We start from the raw sequence: 16,872 nt of genomic DNA on the forward strand, positions 1-16,872 counted from the left end.
TTTGAGGTCCAAGGCAAAGAAATATCATAGCCAGTTTTGCCCCAACTCCAGGAAGAAGTGCATATTCTATGGGAGGAACTACCTTGGTAATTAGTTTCAAATCCTAAGGTGTTCCCTTAAAATCTCGCTCATTAAGAGAAATCAAGAGTGGAAAATAGCCCTTTTCTTCTCCTCAAAGAGTAAAGATGAAAGAAACCCAGAACGTGAAAGCTCCTTACTGGCTCTGCTCCTGAAAACAAGAGCCCCAAGAAAACCTGCAGGCGCTCCGGGCGGGGGCCCGAGCCTGCGCCGGGCGGGGGGCGGGGGGCGCGGGGCGCGGGGCCGGAGGAGCCCGGCCAGTCCCTCCCCTACCGGAGGCCCCGGGGGCATCTCCCGTCAAACCCGCGGGCGGACCCGGAGGAGCCCCGGGAGGAGGTGCCTGCGGAAGCAGAAAGGGCCCCTCAGGAAACCGGCCCGATGTCAAACGCCACAGAAATCAGGGCGACCCGAAGTTGATTTAAAGTTTTTCTTCTGCAATTTGTCGCCCCTTTGTCGCGGCGCGCTCGGAGACGGTGAACGCGGCGGACCGGACGCAGGGGGGCGGGGAGGCGGAGGCGGAGGGAGGAGGGAGGAGCAGGGAAGGGGCGGCCCCCCAAGCCCCTCCCCACGGGCCCCGCTACCCGCTCCCCCCGGCCCTGCTCCCCGCGGCCCCAGGGCCCCGCTCCCAGCTCCCCCTGCAGCTCCCCACTTGTTCCTCCCGCAGCCCCTCTCCCCCGGACCCTGCTCCCTGCTCCCTCCGCGCTCCCCCTGCAGCTCCTCTCTGCCCCGGACCCTCGTCCCCCGCTCCCCCTGCAGCTCCGCATTTCCCCCGGACCCTGCTCCACCTCTTCCCCCACAGCCTCCCTCCTCCGGACCCTGCCCCCCTGCTCCCCCCCGCAATTCCCCACCCCTGGACCCTTCCCCCCCCTGCTCCCCCCGCAGCTCCCCTCCCCCGGACCCTGCTCCTCCCTCCCCCCACAGCCTCCTTCTCCCAGACTCTGCTCCCGGCTCTCCCCGCATCTCCCCGTTCCCTCGGACCGGGCTCCCCGCTCCCCCGCGCTCCCCCTGCAGCTCCCCGCTACGCCGGACCCTGCTCCCCGCTCCCCCGCGCTCCCCCTGCAGCTCCTCTCTGCCCCGGACCCTCCTCCCCCGCTCCCCCTGCATCTCCTCATCCTCCCGGACCCTGCTCCACCTCTCCCCCCACAGCCTCCCTCCTCCGGACCCTGCCCCCCTGCTCCCCCCGCAACTCCCCTCCCCCGGACCCTGCTCCCCGCTCCCCCTGGCTCCCGCTGCAGCTCCTCCGTCCCCCGGCCCCTGCTCCCCGCTCCCCCTGCAGCTCCCCACTTGTTCCTCCCTCCCGCAGCCCTCCTCCCCCGGCCCCTGCTCCCCGCTCCCCCGGCCCCGCCTCGCCCCGCCCCTCCCCTCCCCTCCCGGCGGGTCCGGCCCCCTCCCCCCCGCCCCCGCGCCGGGGCCTCGGGCCGCCCGGGATTCGGGGCCCCGCTGATTGGCTGGCGGCGATTCCGCACACGCCGGGCAGCGGAGCTTTGTGTGAGTTGAAGTGAAGTTGTGCCGCTCGGAGCCCGGAGTCGGCGGCCGCGGGCTGGTCCGCAGCGGGGCGGGGAGGAGGGAGCAGGAGCAGCAGGAGCAGCAGGAGCAGCAGGAGCAGCAGGAGCAGGGCCCGCCGACCCGGCTACACCCGCCGACCCGGCTACACCCGCGGACCGCGCCGGCCGGGAGGGAGTCGCGGTGCGTATGCGGCTCGGGGGCGCGAGCCGGGGCGGGGGGCGTGCGGGAGGCGGCGGGGCCGGGAGCTGAGCGGGAGCCGAGCGCGCCGGGCCCCCCCCGCGGTCCCCCCGCGGCCCCCCGCGGCCCCCGGGCCAGGCGCCCCCGCGGCGACCATGCGCTGCCGGCTGCTGTGCGCCCTGCTCGCCGCGTCGCTGGGCTGCGCCGTCCTGGGCCGCAACCTCCGGTACCGCATCTACGAGGAGCAGCGGGTGGGCTCGGTGGTCGCGCGGCTGTCGGAGGACGCGGCCGAGGCGCTGCGGGGGCTGCCCGGCGCGGCCGTGCGCTTCCGGGCCATGCAGCGGGGCAGCGCGCCGCTGCTGCGGGTGGACGAGGACACGGGCGAGGTCAGCGTGGGCGCGCCCATCGACCGCGAGCAGCTGTGCGCGCGGAACCTCAACTGCTGCATCGAGTTCGACGTGATCACGCTCCCCACCGAGCACCTGCAGCTGTTCCACATCGAGGTGGAGGTGCTGGACATCAACGACAACGCCCCGCAGTTCGCGCGGCCCGTCATCCCCATCGAGATCTCGGAGAGCGCGGCCGTGGGGACGCGCATCCCGCTGGACGGCGCCTCGGACCCGGACGTGGGCGACAACGCCCTGCACACCTACTCGCTCTCCGCCAACGACTTCTTCGCCATCGAGGTGCGGACCCGGACGGATGGGGCCAAGTACGCGGAGCTCATCGTGGTGCGGGAGCTGGACCGGGAGCTGCGCGCCAGCTACGAGCTCCTGCTCACGGCCTCCGACCTGGGGGTGCCCCAGAGGTCCGGCTCCTCCGTCCTCAAGATCAGCATCTCGGACTCCAACGACAACAGCCCGGCCTTCGAGCAGCCCTCTTACGTCATCCAGCTCCCCGAGGACTCCCCGCTGGGCACGCTGCTCCTGGACCTCAACGCCACCGATCCAGACGAGGGCGCCAACGGGAAGGTCGTCTACGCCTTCAGCAGTCATGTGCCCCCCAGAATCCTAGAGACGTTCAAGATCGACTCAGAAACGGGGCATCTGACTCTCTTCAGGCACGTGGACTACGAAGTCACCAAATCCTACGAGATCGACGTCCAGGCCCAAGACCTGGGCCCCAATTCCATCCCGGCGCACTGCAAGATCATCATCAAGGTGGTGGACGTCAATGACAACAGGCCGGAGATTAACATCAACCTCATGTCCCCCGGGAAAGAGGAAATATCCTACGTCTTTGAAGGGGACCCCGTTGACACGTTCGTGGCCCTGGTCAGGGTTCAGGACAAGGATTCCGGGCTGAACGGGGAAATCGTGTGCAGGCTTCACGGTCACGGCCACTTTAAGCTTCAGAAGACTTACGAGAACAACTATCTGATCTTGACCAACGCCACGCTGGACCGGGAGAAGAGGTCCGAGTACAGCTTGACCGTGATCGCCGAGGACAAGGGGACGCCCAGCCTGTCCTCGGTGAAGCATTTCACCGTTCAGATCAATGACATAAACGACAACCCACCCCGCTTCCAGAGGAGTCGGTACGAATTTGCCATCTCGGAGAACAACTCGCCAGGGGCCTACATCACCACGGTCACAGCCACAGACCCCGACCTGGGAGAAAACGGGCAGGTGACCTACACCATCCTGGAGAGTTTTATCCTGGGAAGCTCCATAACGACCTACGTGACCATCGACCCATCCAATGGAGCCATCTACGCCCTCAGAATCTTCGATCACGAGGAGGTGAGTCAGATCCCTTTCGTGGTCGAAGCAAGAGATGGAGGAAGCCCAAAGCAACTGGCAAGCAACACCACAGTCGTGCTCACCGTCATCGATGAGAATGACAACGTCCCCGTCGTTATAGGGCCCGCGCTGCGCAACAACACTGCGGAAATCTCCATACCCAAGGGGGCCGAGAGCGGCTTCCACGTCACAAGGATCAGGGCAATTGACAGAGACTCCGGGGTGAATGCTGAGCTCAGTTGCTCCATAGTAGCGGGCAACGAGGAGAACACCTTCCTAATTGACCCACGGTCATGCGACATCCACACCAACATGAGCATGGAGTCGGTTCCCCACACGGAGTGGGAGCTCGCCGTTGTCATCCAGGACAAGGGCAGTCCTCAGCTGCACACCAGAGTCCTCCTGAAGTGCGTGATCTTTGAGTACGCCGAGTCCGTGACCAGTACAGCAATGACCTCAGTAAGCCAGGCGTCTCTGGATGTCTCCATGATTATAATAATCTCCCTAGGAGCAATTTGTGCCGTGCTGTTGGTCATCATGGTGCTGTTTGCAACTCGGTGTAACCGAGAAAAGAAGGACACTAGATCCTACAACTGCAGGGTGGCCGAATCCACTTACCAGCACCACCCGAAGAGGCCATCCAGGCAGATTCACAAAGGGGACATTACGCTGGTGCCTACCATGAATGGCACTCTGCCCATCAGGTCTCATCACAGGTCATCTCCGTCTTCCTCTCCAACCTTGGAAAGAGGGCAGATGGGCAGCCGGCAGAGTCACCACAGTCACCAGTCCCTCAACAGTTTGGTGACCATCTCGTCCAACCACGTGCCAGAGAATTTCTCCCTAGAGCTCACCCATGCCACTCCGGCTGTTGAGGTAAGATCATTCTCTGCATCCCTTCACCGACCCAGTCAGCTCCTAGGGTTCACGAGCTGCCTTATGGGTTAACCATGTTTCCATTGAGAAGTAGACAGCAACTCTTAACAATATTCAAATCACATTGGATACAGGTTGCGTTGTGTGTACGTAGCAGGTATGCATACCTCAGCCTGCTGTTTGGTTTTCCTTAAAGAATTTGCTTGCATGGGTTTATGTCTAATACTGAAAAATAAATGTGAAGGTCCTCAGTGACTGCCTAATTAGAATTACCGTTACTTCCCAGATTAAGGTACTGGGGGCCAAGTATAAATGGACTTGTTTTATTTGCATAGTTGTGGTTCCTTCCTAACCAAAAAAAAAAAAAAAAAAAAAAAGAAAAGAAAAAAAAACAAAAACAAAAACAAAAAAAAACAAACCAAAATAAAACCACAAGGAGAAAAAACAAAAAACAAAAAACTGAGGCCTCCAGAATGCCATCTGAATGCATGTCACATTTGTTCGACTTTTGTGATTTTTCTGGCATGATTTCAGCTGCATGTGTTCGAGTTGTTGTATTTCATGACATTTCCCAGATATTTTGATAGCTGGTCACTTTAATCTGCCCTAGAAGATAAAGGAAAACAAGCTGTTGTTTAGCAAGGAGTTCTCTTTCCAAAAGAAAAAGCCAGTGTATGAGGTCATTGAAAGCTCTCTGGGGGGTGTTCAGTTCCACGTGGTGGCTGCCTGCATAGGTCCGCCACCTTCCAGCAAATGCAGCCCTTTAACACACAGGTGACGTGTTCAGTTGGGACGAACTAGTGAGCAACTGTTTTTCCCTTGCTTGCAGCTTTTGAGTATGGGGGGTGGGGTGGGGTTTGTTTCCAAGAAATCAGTTCTTGTCTGTTTGGTTTCCAGCAGGTCTCCCAGCTTCTCTCAATGCTCCACCAGGGGCAATATCAGCCAAGGCCAAGTTTTCGAGGCAACAAATATTCCAGGAGCTATAGGTATGAATGACCTTTCTGTTTATTGCCTGTTGAGTCTCCAGTAACGTGAATGCAGAAGAGTAAAACCCAAGCTTTCTCTGATTCATCTTTCTAGATACGCCCTCCAAGACATGGACAAATTTAGCTTGAAAGACAGTGGCCGTGGTGACAGTGAAGCAGGAGACAGTGATTATGATTTGGGGCGAGATTCACCAATTGACAGGCTGCTGGGTGAAGGATTCAGTGACCTGTTTCTTACTGATGGAAGAATTCCGGCAGGTAAGAGGGTGGCGGGGGTGCTAGGTCCTTATTTCCAGACCTGCTACACCCACGAAGTAACGGTTTCTCCCACGCTTGTATTTTTCTTTGTCCTTTGCCCTGAAGGACCTGTCGTGTGTACACTGCTAACAATGAACAGGACCTGGAACACTTCAGCATCTTTTTCTTTTTTTTCTTTTTAAGATTTTACTTATTTATTCATGAGAGACAGGCCAAGGGAGAAGCAGGCTCCATGCGGGGAGCCCGATGCGGGACTCGATCCCAGGACCTCGGGTCACACCCTGAGCTGAAGGCAGCGCTCAACCGCGGAGCCCCCCGGGCTGCCCCAGAATCTTTTCCTTTAAAATTCATGTTAAACTGTTGGTAGAGAAGGAGCAGCCATCAGAGCTTAGCAGAACAAGAAGAAAGGAGTGAGGGGAGGAGGCTAGAAAAAGCCACACCACTTCTTTCCTCTTCCTGCCCCCTCCATCCAGGCCTGCCACAGGACAGTCTTGGGCAACTCTTTATGAAATTACTGGGTGGTGGTTGTTATTCAAACAGCCTGTTTTGGTGCCTGGTGGTGAACTGGACTATAATTTGGAGGACACACATTTCCTGTGATGGGAACCAACTCACAGAATCAGAGATTAAAATACGCTAGGAAATGGTACCACCTCAATCACCAAAAATAGGACAAAGAATGCATCTTGGTGGGTGGTGAGCACAGAATATTTTTTGCCACCTTTCATTTTCTATCTCCACTGTAGTGGAAGAAGAACAAGAGTTTAAGAGGGGAGTTTAGAGGTACATAAGCCAGGTGGAGGCGATCCTAGGAAGTTATGAGCCACGTTTTCCTTAGAGCCCCCCCTTCCCCCAAGTTGTGCAATAGAAACTCTCTGAATCAACTGGGTAGATCCTGACTACCTCATTGGAGCAACCCTGTTGCCAGAGTTGGGGAAATTAAATCGACTCTTAGGGGCACATCAGTGTTGCTTTGGCTACTTAACATTTCTTTTCTTTTTTTTTTTTTTTTTTAAAGATTTTATTTATTCATGAGAGACACAGAGAGAGAGAGAGAGAGAGAGAGAGAGGCAGAGACACAGGAAGAGGGAGAAGCAGGCCCCACAGGGAGCCCAATATGGGACTTGATCCCGGGACTCCAGGACTATGCCCCGAGCCAAAGGCAGGCCCTAAACCGCTGAGCCACCCAGGGATCCCCTACTTAACGTTTCTAAAGTCCACTGAATGTTGATAAAATGACTGCCATTTGATAAATGCAAAAAAGGCAGAACAAAACAATTACCCATATGTGTCCATCAGACGTCTATTTTCTAAATATGGATAAGAAAGGGAGTTTAGGAAAGAGTCGTGAAGGAGCTTCAGAGAGCCACGGAAATGCAGGTGAAAGCACTGCCAAGAAAGTTCTAGTGCTGATGGTGATAGTTGCCGCCCATATTAACTCACTTTGTCCCTACACTTCCCTAGGGTCCATGAGGACTTGGGTACCTGCCTTCTGTCTCCCAACACTTCAACAGACTTAGGAATCAGGAGTGGGGTGGTACCATTTGCTTCGACATGGATGGAACTGGAGGGTATTATGCTGAGTGAAATAAGTCAATCGGAGAAGGACAAACATTATATGGTCTCATTCATTTGGGGAATATAAAGAATATTGACAGGGAGTAAAGGGGAAAGGAGAAAAAATGAGTGGGAAATATCAGAAAGGGAGACAGAACATGAAGAGTCCTAACTCTGGGATATGAACTAGGGGTGGTGGAAGGGAAGATGGGCGGGGGGGGGGGGTGACTGGGTGACAGGTACTGAGGGGGGCACTTGGCAGGATGAGCACTGGGTGTTATGCTATATGTTGGCAAATTGAACACCAATAAATTTACAAAAAAAAAAAATGGGAGTGGGGTGGTAGGAAAGGTAGTGTTCTCCTCCTCCTCCTCCTCCTCCTTCTTCCTCTGCTTCTGCTTCTTTTAGGTTTGAAAACTGAAGCTTATAAAGGTCAAAACATGTGTTCCCAAATCAGGCAGTTTGTTGTGGTAGAGGCGAGATTTGGACCAATCCTCATACTCTTGAACACTAACCTGGGGATCCCTGGGTGGCTCAGTGGTTTGGCTCCTGCCTTCGCCTGGCGTCATCCTGGAGACCCGGGATCGAGTCCCACATTGGGCTCCCTGTGTGGAGCCTGCTTCCCCCTCTGCCTGTGTCTCTGCCTCTCTCTCTGTGTGTCTTGCATGAATAAATAAACAAAATCTAAAAAAAAAAAAAAAAAAACAAAAAAAAACAAAACAACCTAGAGTAATATGAAGCAACAGGTTTTTTTTTTTTTTTTTTAAATAAATAAATGTAGCAATGTATTTGTTTCTAAATTCTTGATTGAGTCCCACTAGTTAATTGAGTCTATGAAGCGATTGCAGGCTGCTGATTCCATTATGTCACCACAGTACTAGGTCCTGCATCTCTGGCAGGATGGATGCATGGGAAGGGCTTCTAACAGCATCAAGGGCTCCAAGGTACATGAGAACCAATATTTGCACAGCAGTGTCTTTGTTTGTTTCTTTGTTTTTTTTTTTTTAATTTTTTTAAAATTTTTTTAATTTATGATAGTCACACAGAGAGAGAGAGGCAGAGATACAGGCAGAGGGAGAAGCAGGCTCCATGCACCGGGAGCCCGATGTGGGATTCGATCCCGGGTCTCCAGGATCGCACCCTGGGCCAAAGGCAGGCGCCAAACCGTTGCGCCACCAAGGGATCCATAGACTTCCTATTTAAGGGAAGAAATAAATCTCTGACAATCTAGTGGACTATATCTAGCCTCAGAAAGCTTACTCAAAGAGAGCCAGTTTTATTATTTAAACCAATGAAATGAAAGAACCAGCCGGCTGAATTTCTATGACTCAGTGATGCTTGATGGGACTCGATTTTGAATATTGATCTCTAATTTTGAATCAGGTGATAGATATCCCAAATTACATTATTTCAGTAACACAGAAAAGTAGCATAATGGGCATAACATCCGTGTTTTATTATAGAAGTTATATGTTAAACTGAATGGTGTCTATTCACTGAGATTTTAATTTATTGGCATAGTTAAAAGGAAAGTAACTGTCCCTACTTCGATAACCTTTCCATTTGGGGGCCTATATGATGCCTAGAATCCTTTTTATTTATTTATTTATTTATTTACTTACTTACTTACTTATTTACTTATTTATTATTTACTTTTAAAGGTTTTATTTACTTATTCATGAGAGACACAGGAGGGGCAGAGACACAGGCAGAGGGAGAAGCAAAGTCCCTGTGGGGAGCCTGGTGCCGGGACTCGATCCCAGGACCCTGGGATTTCACCCTGGGCCAAAGGCAGACAGACCCTCAACCACTGAGCCACCCAGGTGTCCCCTAAAATCCTTTTTAATTCTGAAATTGTGTAATTATAACAGCTCACCCACCTGGTTTAGAAAAAAAGCAAGACTTCTCTTTCCCTCTTTCAGAGCTACCAACGCCAGACATGTTGACGGCAGTAGAGTTATCCAACCCTTGCATTAAAAAAAATAAAATAAAATAAAAATAAGTGTTAATAAAGTCATTGAGGCAACAATAGGTAGATGTAAAGTCTAGGGTAACAGTCTTACGTGGTGAGTGGCTTTAAATTAACTTCTTAGAAGTGAACATTTCTTTTCAAAGTTAGAGGTTCACTTTTATGGTATCAGTAATAACACCACTTAATATATAGATAGTCCTTTAAAAAATTCCATAGTTACGCAATCTTAATCTAGGCGTGTAGTGGGAGAGCTATATTGCTGGTATACGGTGTTGTTTTATAGTAGACACATTTCTTTCTTCCTAGCTGCCTGCCTCCATGTGGGGAAGGCATTCTGGTGGCATAGAGCACTGGGATATTACCAGTGATTTATAAAATATTTTAAACCTTATTCATGTCTGGCTAGTATGGGGAAAAATGTGCATATTGAGTATCTATACAGAGATAATCATCCTTTAATTATGACCATCATTCTGATGATACTTCAACCATTTTCTGGCTTGCTATTCATTCTGGCAGCTTTGGCCAGCACATTAGGGCATAAAACTTGTGCTTTGTAAACTTATATTCCCAGGAAATAGCCCAACTCCAAAAAGAAAAAAAAAATGTAAGTCCACATCTGAATGCCATTAACAGAAATCAGTGCAGTTTTCGAGAGCATGTATATTTTTAGGACTTGAGTGTCTTATTCCAACTATTTTTCCTGCATCAAACTGTGATCAAATATAGATTATGTTTCGTTGCATTGCCTGCCAGCAAGGTCATTTCTGGTCATTCATTCTATTAATTCCCACAGAAACATCCTTCATTCTGAGCAGCGAGACCAGCAAGCATTTTTGTCTGTTAGCTCATGTTTGTCAACATACTTTCTTCCTTACTCATTCAGCTTTGAACCCCAGGGCCACGCATGCTCCTGCGACATTTCCATTCTCCCAGTCTATCAGCTGCGCCAGCATGATTTATCAAGGCTTCAGATTTTGTGTCTTGAGCTACTCCTTTATTGGGCTCATTCCACTTTTCATTAATCTGCCATCTGCAATTACTTAACTCCAACATTTCTCTTTAATTCCGTGTTCTGTCCATCGTCATGGCCTATATCCCCGTTGTGGCCTCTCTTCCACGGCCACTTTACTGTACCAGCGCACAGCCTGATAGTCATTCTCTAGCACCTCCTCCCTTTGTCAAATATTTCTCTTACGCAGCTTGCATAACTTTCTCAGGACATTTTAATTTACATTTTTGGGGTTTGAAATCAGTAATTGACTTCTGTTGCCCAGCAACGCCTAATAAAACGACTTCCCTTGACATTCCAAGGCCCATAAAATCCTGTCCTAGCTTATTGACTCTCCTCCGTTCCAACTTTTCTTGTGTCTTTTGCAATAGGCAGAGCCATGTCTCCACCAGTCCTTTGCTCATGGGGCCTTTCTTCCTGAAAAAAACTGGTTTCTCTTCACTATGTCTGAGTCCCCTTCCTCTCTCAAAAGTTGTTTCAGGTGTCTCTTTAACTACAGCAGCTTCCACTTGCCTTCTTAGTGTTTCTTTCCTTGACATGCCTTCAGCATCATGTAGCCTGGCACACTAGCTGGGGGCTTAGGGCTACCTTTGTTACACTTGACTCAGAACTGGATCCCAAACTATTTGAGGACAGGGGGAGCGATCATCTCACTTTACATATGGCAGCCTCTGATTACGCAACCCATCGTTTACTTAAGAACAAATGGCCTACAAGAAATTAGGCATATATATATATATATATATATATATATATATATATATATTTTTTTTTTTTTTTTTTTTTTTTTTTTTTTTTTTTACTTTTTCTCCTTATGTCAGGTCCTACCTAGAAGGTATTGTACAGTCACAAAATTGACAGTCATATGATGGGAAGGAAGAGCTCTCTGCTTCCTCACCCCAGTCCCTTCCCAGAGGAAATTTAACCCCCTGGCAGCTTTCAAGTGGAGACACAAAGACTAGCCATGTGCACCACTTGCCAATAAGCTCCAACTTACTGGATGCGGTATGAGGCGTCTGGGGCACTGAATTATGTATATGCACTGAGAATGTTTTTAAATAGTTGAGTCTCCAGAGGAAAGGTGGAAAATCTCAATGAGACAGCAATGCCCTACTCTGTGCCCCTGCCCCCCTCCCATCTCTATTACTTTCCCCAAACTTCTCTCCATTGGCTTTTCTTCATCAGTGTTTCCTACTTCATGGATTTACAGAACTTGAATGTTAATTTGCCGTTGTATAATTAAAGCTCCACTTATGTCTTGCAGAGTTATGAAATAGCATTCCCTGGTCTAAAAATTTCTTGTAACCAGATTACTTGTGAACCTGAACTTTCATTGTAGTCGTCCAGATTGTATTTTTGGTTATATGTTGATTACGTTCAGGTCTTTCGAAAGTTGAACATACGCAGGATCCTTAGAAGCCTGTGTGATTTTTCCTCTTTCCCCACTCTGTCATTAAATATTGAGAGAAAAACAAAGCCAATCAAATAATCAATCCAACAATTAAGTCCTTCCCACAGAGTTAAAGGCCGGAAAACAAATGAAAGGTGTCATCAGATCTGTTTCCCTTCCCTCTAAACAGGATGTGTGTAAGACAAGATAGACAGATCTCCTTTCCATTTTCAGAGACCCAGGGAATTAGGGAAAAAAATTTCATTACCACTTGGAGAATTATTTCGCTGCTGAGAAAAACCTCATTGCTAATTAAGGCATTCCAGTTACTTTCAACTCCTTTTGGTTTTGTCCACATTAAATGATGAGCAATAGTTAGCAAATATTTCCAGGCAGTAATAATGCATGAAGTCAGTACATCTAAACCTGCTTTTGTTCTTAAATCATCCACCCTTATTTAAGCTTAGCCCTTCTTCATGGCAAAAGTACACAAGGATTCTTGGGGTTTGCCCTTTGTTGTACCCACAGCACTCACGCCCTCTCTGCATTTTCCCTGCTTTCTTTGTATTTTTAGCTTTCCTACCAGTCCAACATTCTGCTCTCATTTTTGTTCCTCAGATTAACCTCTTCTCTGTAAGAACTGAGGCCCAGAATTGGTAGGTTTAAAACTGAACCATCTCCAAAAGTTTAAGTGATGAAAGGCAGTGACTTCCATCCCTTTCAACATAGTCCTTCTTTTTTTTTTTTGTTTTTTTTTTTTTTTTTTTTTGAGAGAAGGAAGGAAGGGTGCATGGTAGAGGGAGAGAGAGAGTGAGAATCTTAAGCTGGCCTTGGAGCCTGATGTGGGGCTTGACCTCACAACCCTGAGATCATGAAATCAAGAGTTGGACACTTAACAGACTGAGCCACCCAGGTGCCCTATTTCTCTTTTTCTGAGAGACAACTTTTACTCTTCACTTTCCTTCTTTTGTATATAAATCTTTAAAATGTTATTTGATTACATAAGATCTACCCTCTTAACGCTTTTTAAATTGTACAATCCAGTATTGTTAACTACAAGCCCAGTGTTGTATAGCAGATCTCCAGAACTTGCTCCTCTTGCTTAACCAAAACTTGATACCCATTGATTAACAGTGCCCCATTGCTTCAACTTCCCACACGCACACACCTCCTGGGAACCACCATTCCACTCTTGGATTTTACACAAGTTTGTTCATTTTAGATAGATACCTTCTATACATAGAGTCACATAGAGTGTTTATCCTGTGACTGGCTTATTTCACTGAGTATAATGTCACATATTGCAGACTCTTCTTCCTATTTTAAGGCTGAGTAGTATTCCATTGTATGCGTCTACTACATTGTTTCTATCCATTTATCAATAGTGGACATTCAGGTTGGTTGTTTTTTTGTTTTTTGTTTTTTGTTTTTGTTTTTGTTTTTACACATCTTGGTTACTGTGAATAGTACTGCAGTGAACAGGGAAGTGATAATGTCTCTTAGAGATCCTGATTTTAGTTCTTTTGGTTAAATACCCAGAAGTGGGATCGCTGGGTAATATGGTGGTTATAGTTTTATTTTTTTGAGGAACTTCCAAATTGTTTTCCATAGTGGCTGCACCATTTTGTGTTCTTAGCAACAGTGTACGAGTATTCCAATTTCTTTACGTTTTTGTCAACACTTGTTATTACTTTTTTTATAACAGCCATCCTAACAGATTTGAAATGCAATCTCAAGTGGTTTTGATTTACATTTCTCTGATGATTAGAAAATGTATAGTAACTGATTATTCTATGCAGACATTTTACCTGGTGCTAGGGATACAGCGATAAACATAATGGACTACTTGCTTCCCCCAACAAAGGATTTGGCATTGTTCAAGAATCATCCTTTTCCAGGATCATTTGGGGAGAAGAGAAATCTTTCCTAAGTAGCTAGATCTAGAGAATTAGCTCTCAATAGATAGGTATGCTTGGTATCGATCCAGTTTTTCTTCAAATGTAAGATAATTAGTTTGCATTTTCTGCATCCTGTCACTTGCTCTAAAACAAAATCGTGATACCAAAGAGACCTAATTGTCACTAAAAGATATGGGTGATTTGTGGAGTATTTTTTACATTTTTTGCCTTCCCTCATTGTTACGTACTTTAGTTATTATATTTGGCAAATTTAGAGATTTTTCTCCTCTTTTATTTCCTGTTTTTCTAGTATCATCTATCATTTTCTATGAGTATGGCCACTCACATTCCAATAAGGCTTTATAACAACTGGAAGAACTAACCAATGGATTTTTTTTTTTTTTTATATTCTTCAGCTTTTGATGACTTTTCCATCTATTTGCATTTCAGACCTCTAAAAGAGGACTTCTTAACAGACTAACTATGGATGCCTGGTAGTTGGGGATAATTTACACCTGCTATATTAAGTAACAAATCAGTAAATAATCTAGAATTCATCTGAGAGAGATTAATAAGGAGAACAACCTGATAGCTTATATTCCCATATGCCTCCATTAAAAGTAAAGTTGGTCGGATAGACCTCAATATCTAGAAAGCTACGCATAAGTATTACTCAAAAAAATTATCTGGTGGTGTTCTAAAATTGTGGATTTCACCTTATAGCCCTGAGTTTTTTAGAATTTATGTTCAGCAAATATTGCATCACCCATATCTTTGCTCTTTTTCAGTCATCCTCATGTGTAAGTTATAAATCCACTTTCTCATTACTTGAGGAGCAGATATCTTATCCCTGAGAAGTGTGTGAGTCATAACCCTCCTTTCCTTATTTGGTAAAGAGGGTGGGGAGAAAGGACAGTCCATAAAACCGATATACAAATGAAACCCAGAAGTGTAGTCCATTTAGTGTGTAGCATAACAGGCCAGTGTCATGGTAGTAGTTTAAAAGTGTTCCATTTTTTTTTTTTTTTTGAGAAGTATAATGACATTTGCTGTATCATTTTGAGTCATGTTGGGTCTGATAACGAATCCCCGTTTGCTTTCCCTGGTGTAGCGATGAGGCTTTGCACGGAGGAGTGCAGGGTCCTGGGACACTCTGACCAGTGTTGGATGCCACCACTGCCCTCGCCATCCTCCGACTATAGGAGTAACATGTTCATTCCGGGGGAGGACTTCCCAGCACAGCCCCAGCAGCAGCATCCGCACCCGAGTCTGGAGGAGGACACCCCGCCTGCAGATTCTGGTGAGAAGAAGAAGAGTTTTTCCACCTTTGGGAAGGACTCCCCAAACGAGGAGGACTCCGGGGACACCAGCACATCCTCTCTGCTCTCGGAGATGAGCAGTGTGTTCCAGCGCCTCTTGCCCCCTTCCCTGGACACCTATCCCGAGGGTGGCGAGGTGGACCGGTCCAACTCTCTGGAACGTCGGAAGGGACCCCTGCCAGCCAAGACGGTGGGTTACCCCCAAGGTGTGGCCGCCTGGGCGGCCAGTACCCATTTCCAAAATCCTACCAACAGCTCTGGTCCCCCGCTTGGGACCCACTCCAGCGTGCAGCCTTCTTCGAAGTGGCTGCCGGCCATGGAGGAGATCCCCGAGAATTATGAAGAAGATGACTTTGACAATGTGCTCAATCATCTCAACGATGGGAAGCACGAACTCATGGATGCCAGCGAGTTGGTGGCTGAGATTAACAAACTGCTCCAGGACGTCCGCCAGAGCTAGGAGATGATGCTGGCCACGCATTTTTGTTTCCATATCTGTGGAAATAGGGGACAGAGAAAGCCCCTGAAAGAACTGGCATTGCCAAATAATTGCATTTATCATAAATGTGTCTGTGTATATTGAATATGAAATACTGTATTTTCGTATGTACACAATGCAAGTGTGATTATTTTAATCTGTATTTTAAAAATACATTTGTACCTTATATTTATGTGTAATTTAACAGACAAATTTTATTTTTTTACTCCCATGAGAAACATGTCTTTCCTAATCACGTAGAAACTAGCCACTGTTCAAATGTGATCATGCCAGTCAACCACAAAGTGTAAGGGCACTGTGTAGATTAGTGACGTCGGGGAAGACGTTGCCATGCTGTCGGAACAACCCCACTAAAACGTTATACAGTCCTTAGTTTCATTAAGTGATCCAGTTTCTTTTCTCGATACTTAAAAAGAAAAAGAAAAAGAAATGAAGCATCAGTGAGAATGTTCAATTATTTTATTATTGCCGTTATTTTTACTGCTCTCTGCTAGTCCTGATTGCAGCAAAGTCAGAGCAGGAAGTGAAATTTCATTTTGGGACTGGGAAATATCTTTCACAGACAATGATGAAAATAGGGCTGGAGTCCATGCTTCCTAACCCCCGGGGCCCTACTGTTGTGGAGCATCACGCTGGCCTGTCCTTGAGCATATTTCTCCTGAAGTATTATTGTCTGTTTGTAATCATGGTAAACAATGGATTGCACCCCATCCTCGTAACAGTAGAGATGCTCCAAGGAAATGGAATCTGTCCTTCGAATGGGTAACCGTATGTATCCCAACAGCGAAAAGTACTCGTGGACCAAGACTGTTATGTCCGTGTCCGTCCTAGGGTAGTAAATATAATTGATTTATTCTGAAGCTCTTCTATTTGATTCTTCCCCTCTCCTCTCACAATACTTGAACATTTTTATCTTCTGCAATGTTTTTGCTATAACTATTCACTTTTAGCTTTTGTCTCAGTGCATGACCTCATATTTTTGCTTTTATTTTTAGTATAAGGACATTTATAAAATTATGATTTTGTTATTGCAGTTCTGTTGTATTTGTTGTGTGACAGACGACAAATTCTTTAATTATTGTGCTGTTATCGCTCTGTGTGGAATGCCTTGGTAAAGGAGATCGTTATTATGACTGTTCTCATTTATGACCAAGCTTCTAGTAACGTTATTTCTATGAATACACTATCTTGATTGTACTCTCCAGAAAATTTTGCTGTCAATGAAAATAAAAGGAAAATTAAAAGTAAAGCTAAAGAACTGTCCATAAATCAGAGTCCCTTTTCCTCCATAGATGTTCAAAAGCTTTGCATGAAGCATATTCTTCATGAGAGGATAATTCCGTGTTGAGTTTTGAACGATAAAGAGGGAACACTCGGCTGGCTTGGCAAACAAGAAAAACACAATGGAAAAAAAAATGACTTTGAGACCTGTAATGGGAATGAAAGAAGCCTACCATATTCCCAGTAGATTAAAGAATTTAAATGCATTTGAAGTAGAAAGAAAAAAAGGAATAATCAAATAGTAACTGCTTGAACATTTTTCAAATTAAAAAAAATCCCTTCTCAGAACATTTTGTATTAAGTTGGTTCCAAAAAATGTGC

At 47.3% G+C, this 16,872-nt stretch overlaps 1 protein-coding gene across 1 annotated transcript; it reads left to right on the forward strand.

The window, feature by feature from the left end:
* The first annotated feature begins 1,916 nt into the window (after positions 1 to 1,916).
* Positions 1,917 to 16,539, forward strand: PCDH18 (protocadherin 18). The gene is made up of 4 exons (XM_038565225.1): positions 1,917 to 4,379; positions 5,277 to 5,365; positions 5,460 to 5,623; positions 14,564 to 16,539. The coding sequence occupies exons 1-4, from the start codon at positions 1,917 to 1,919 to the stop codon at positions 15,229 to 15,231; spliced, it is 3,384 nt and encodes a 1,127-aa protein (XP_038421153.1). The 3' UTR covers positions 15,232 to 16,539.
* The last annotated feature ends 333 nt before the right edge of the window (positions 16,540 to 16,872 follow it).

Source organism: Canis lupus, chromosome 19 (assembly GCF_011100685.1).
Source record: "Canis lupus familiaris isolate Mischka breed German Shepherd chromosome 19, alternate assembly UU_Cfam_GSD_1.0, whole genome shotgun sequence".
Lineage (NCBI taxonomy): Eukaryota > Metazoa > Chordata > Mammalia > Carnivora > Canidae > Canis > Canis lupus.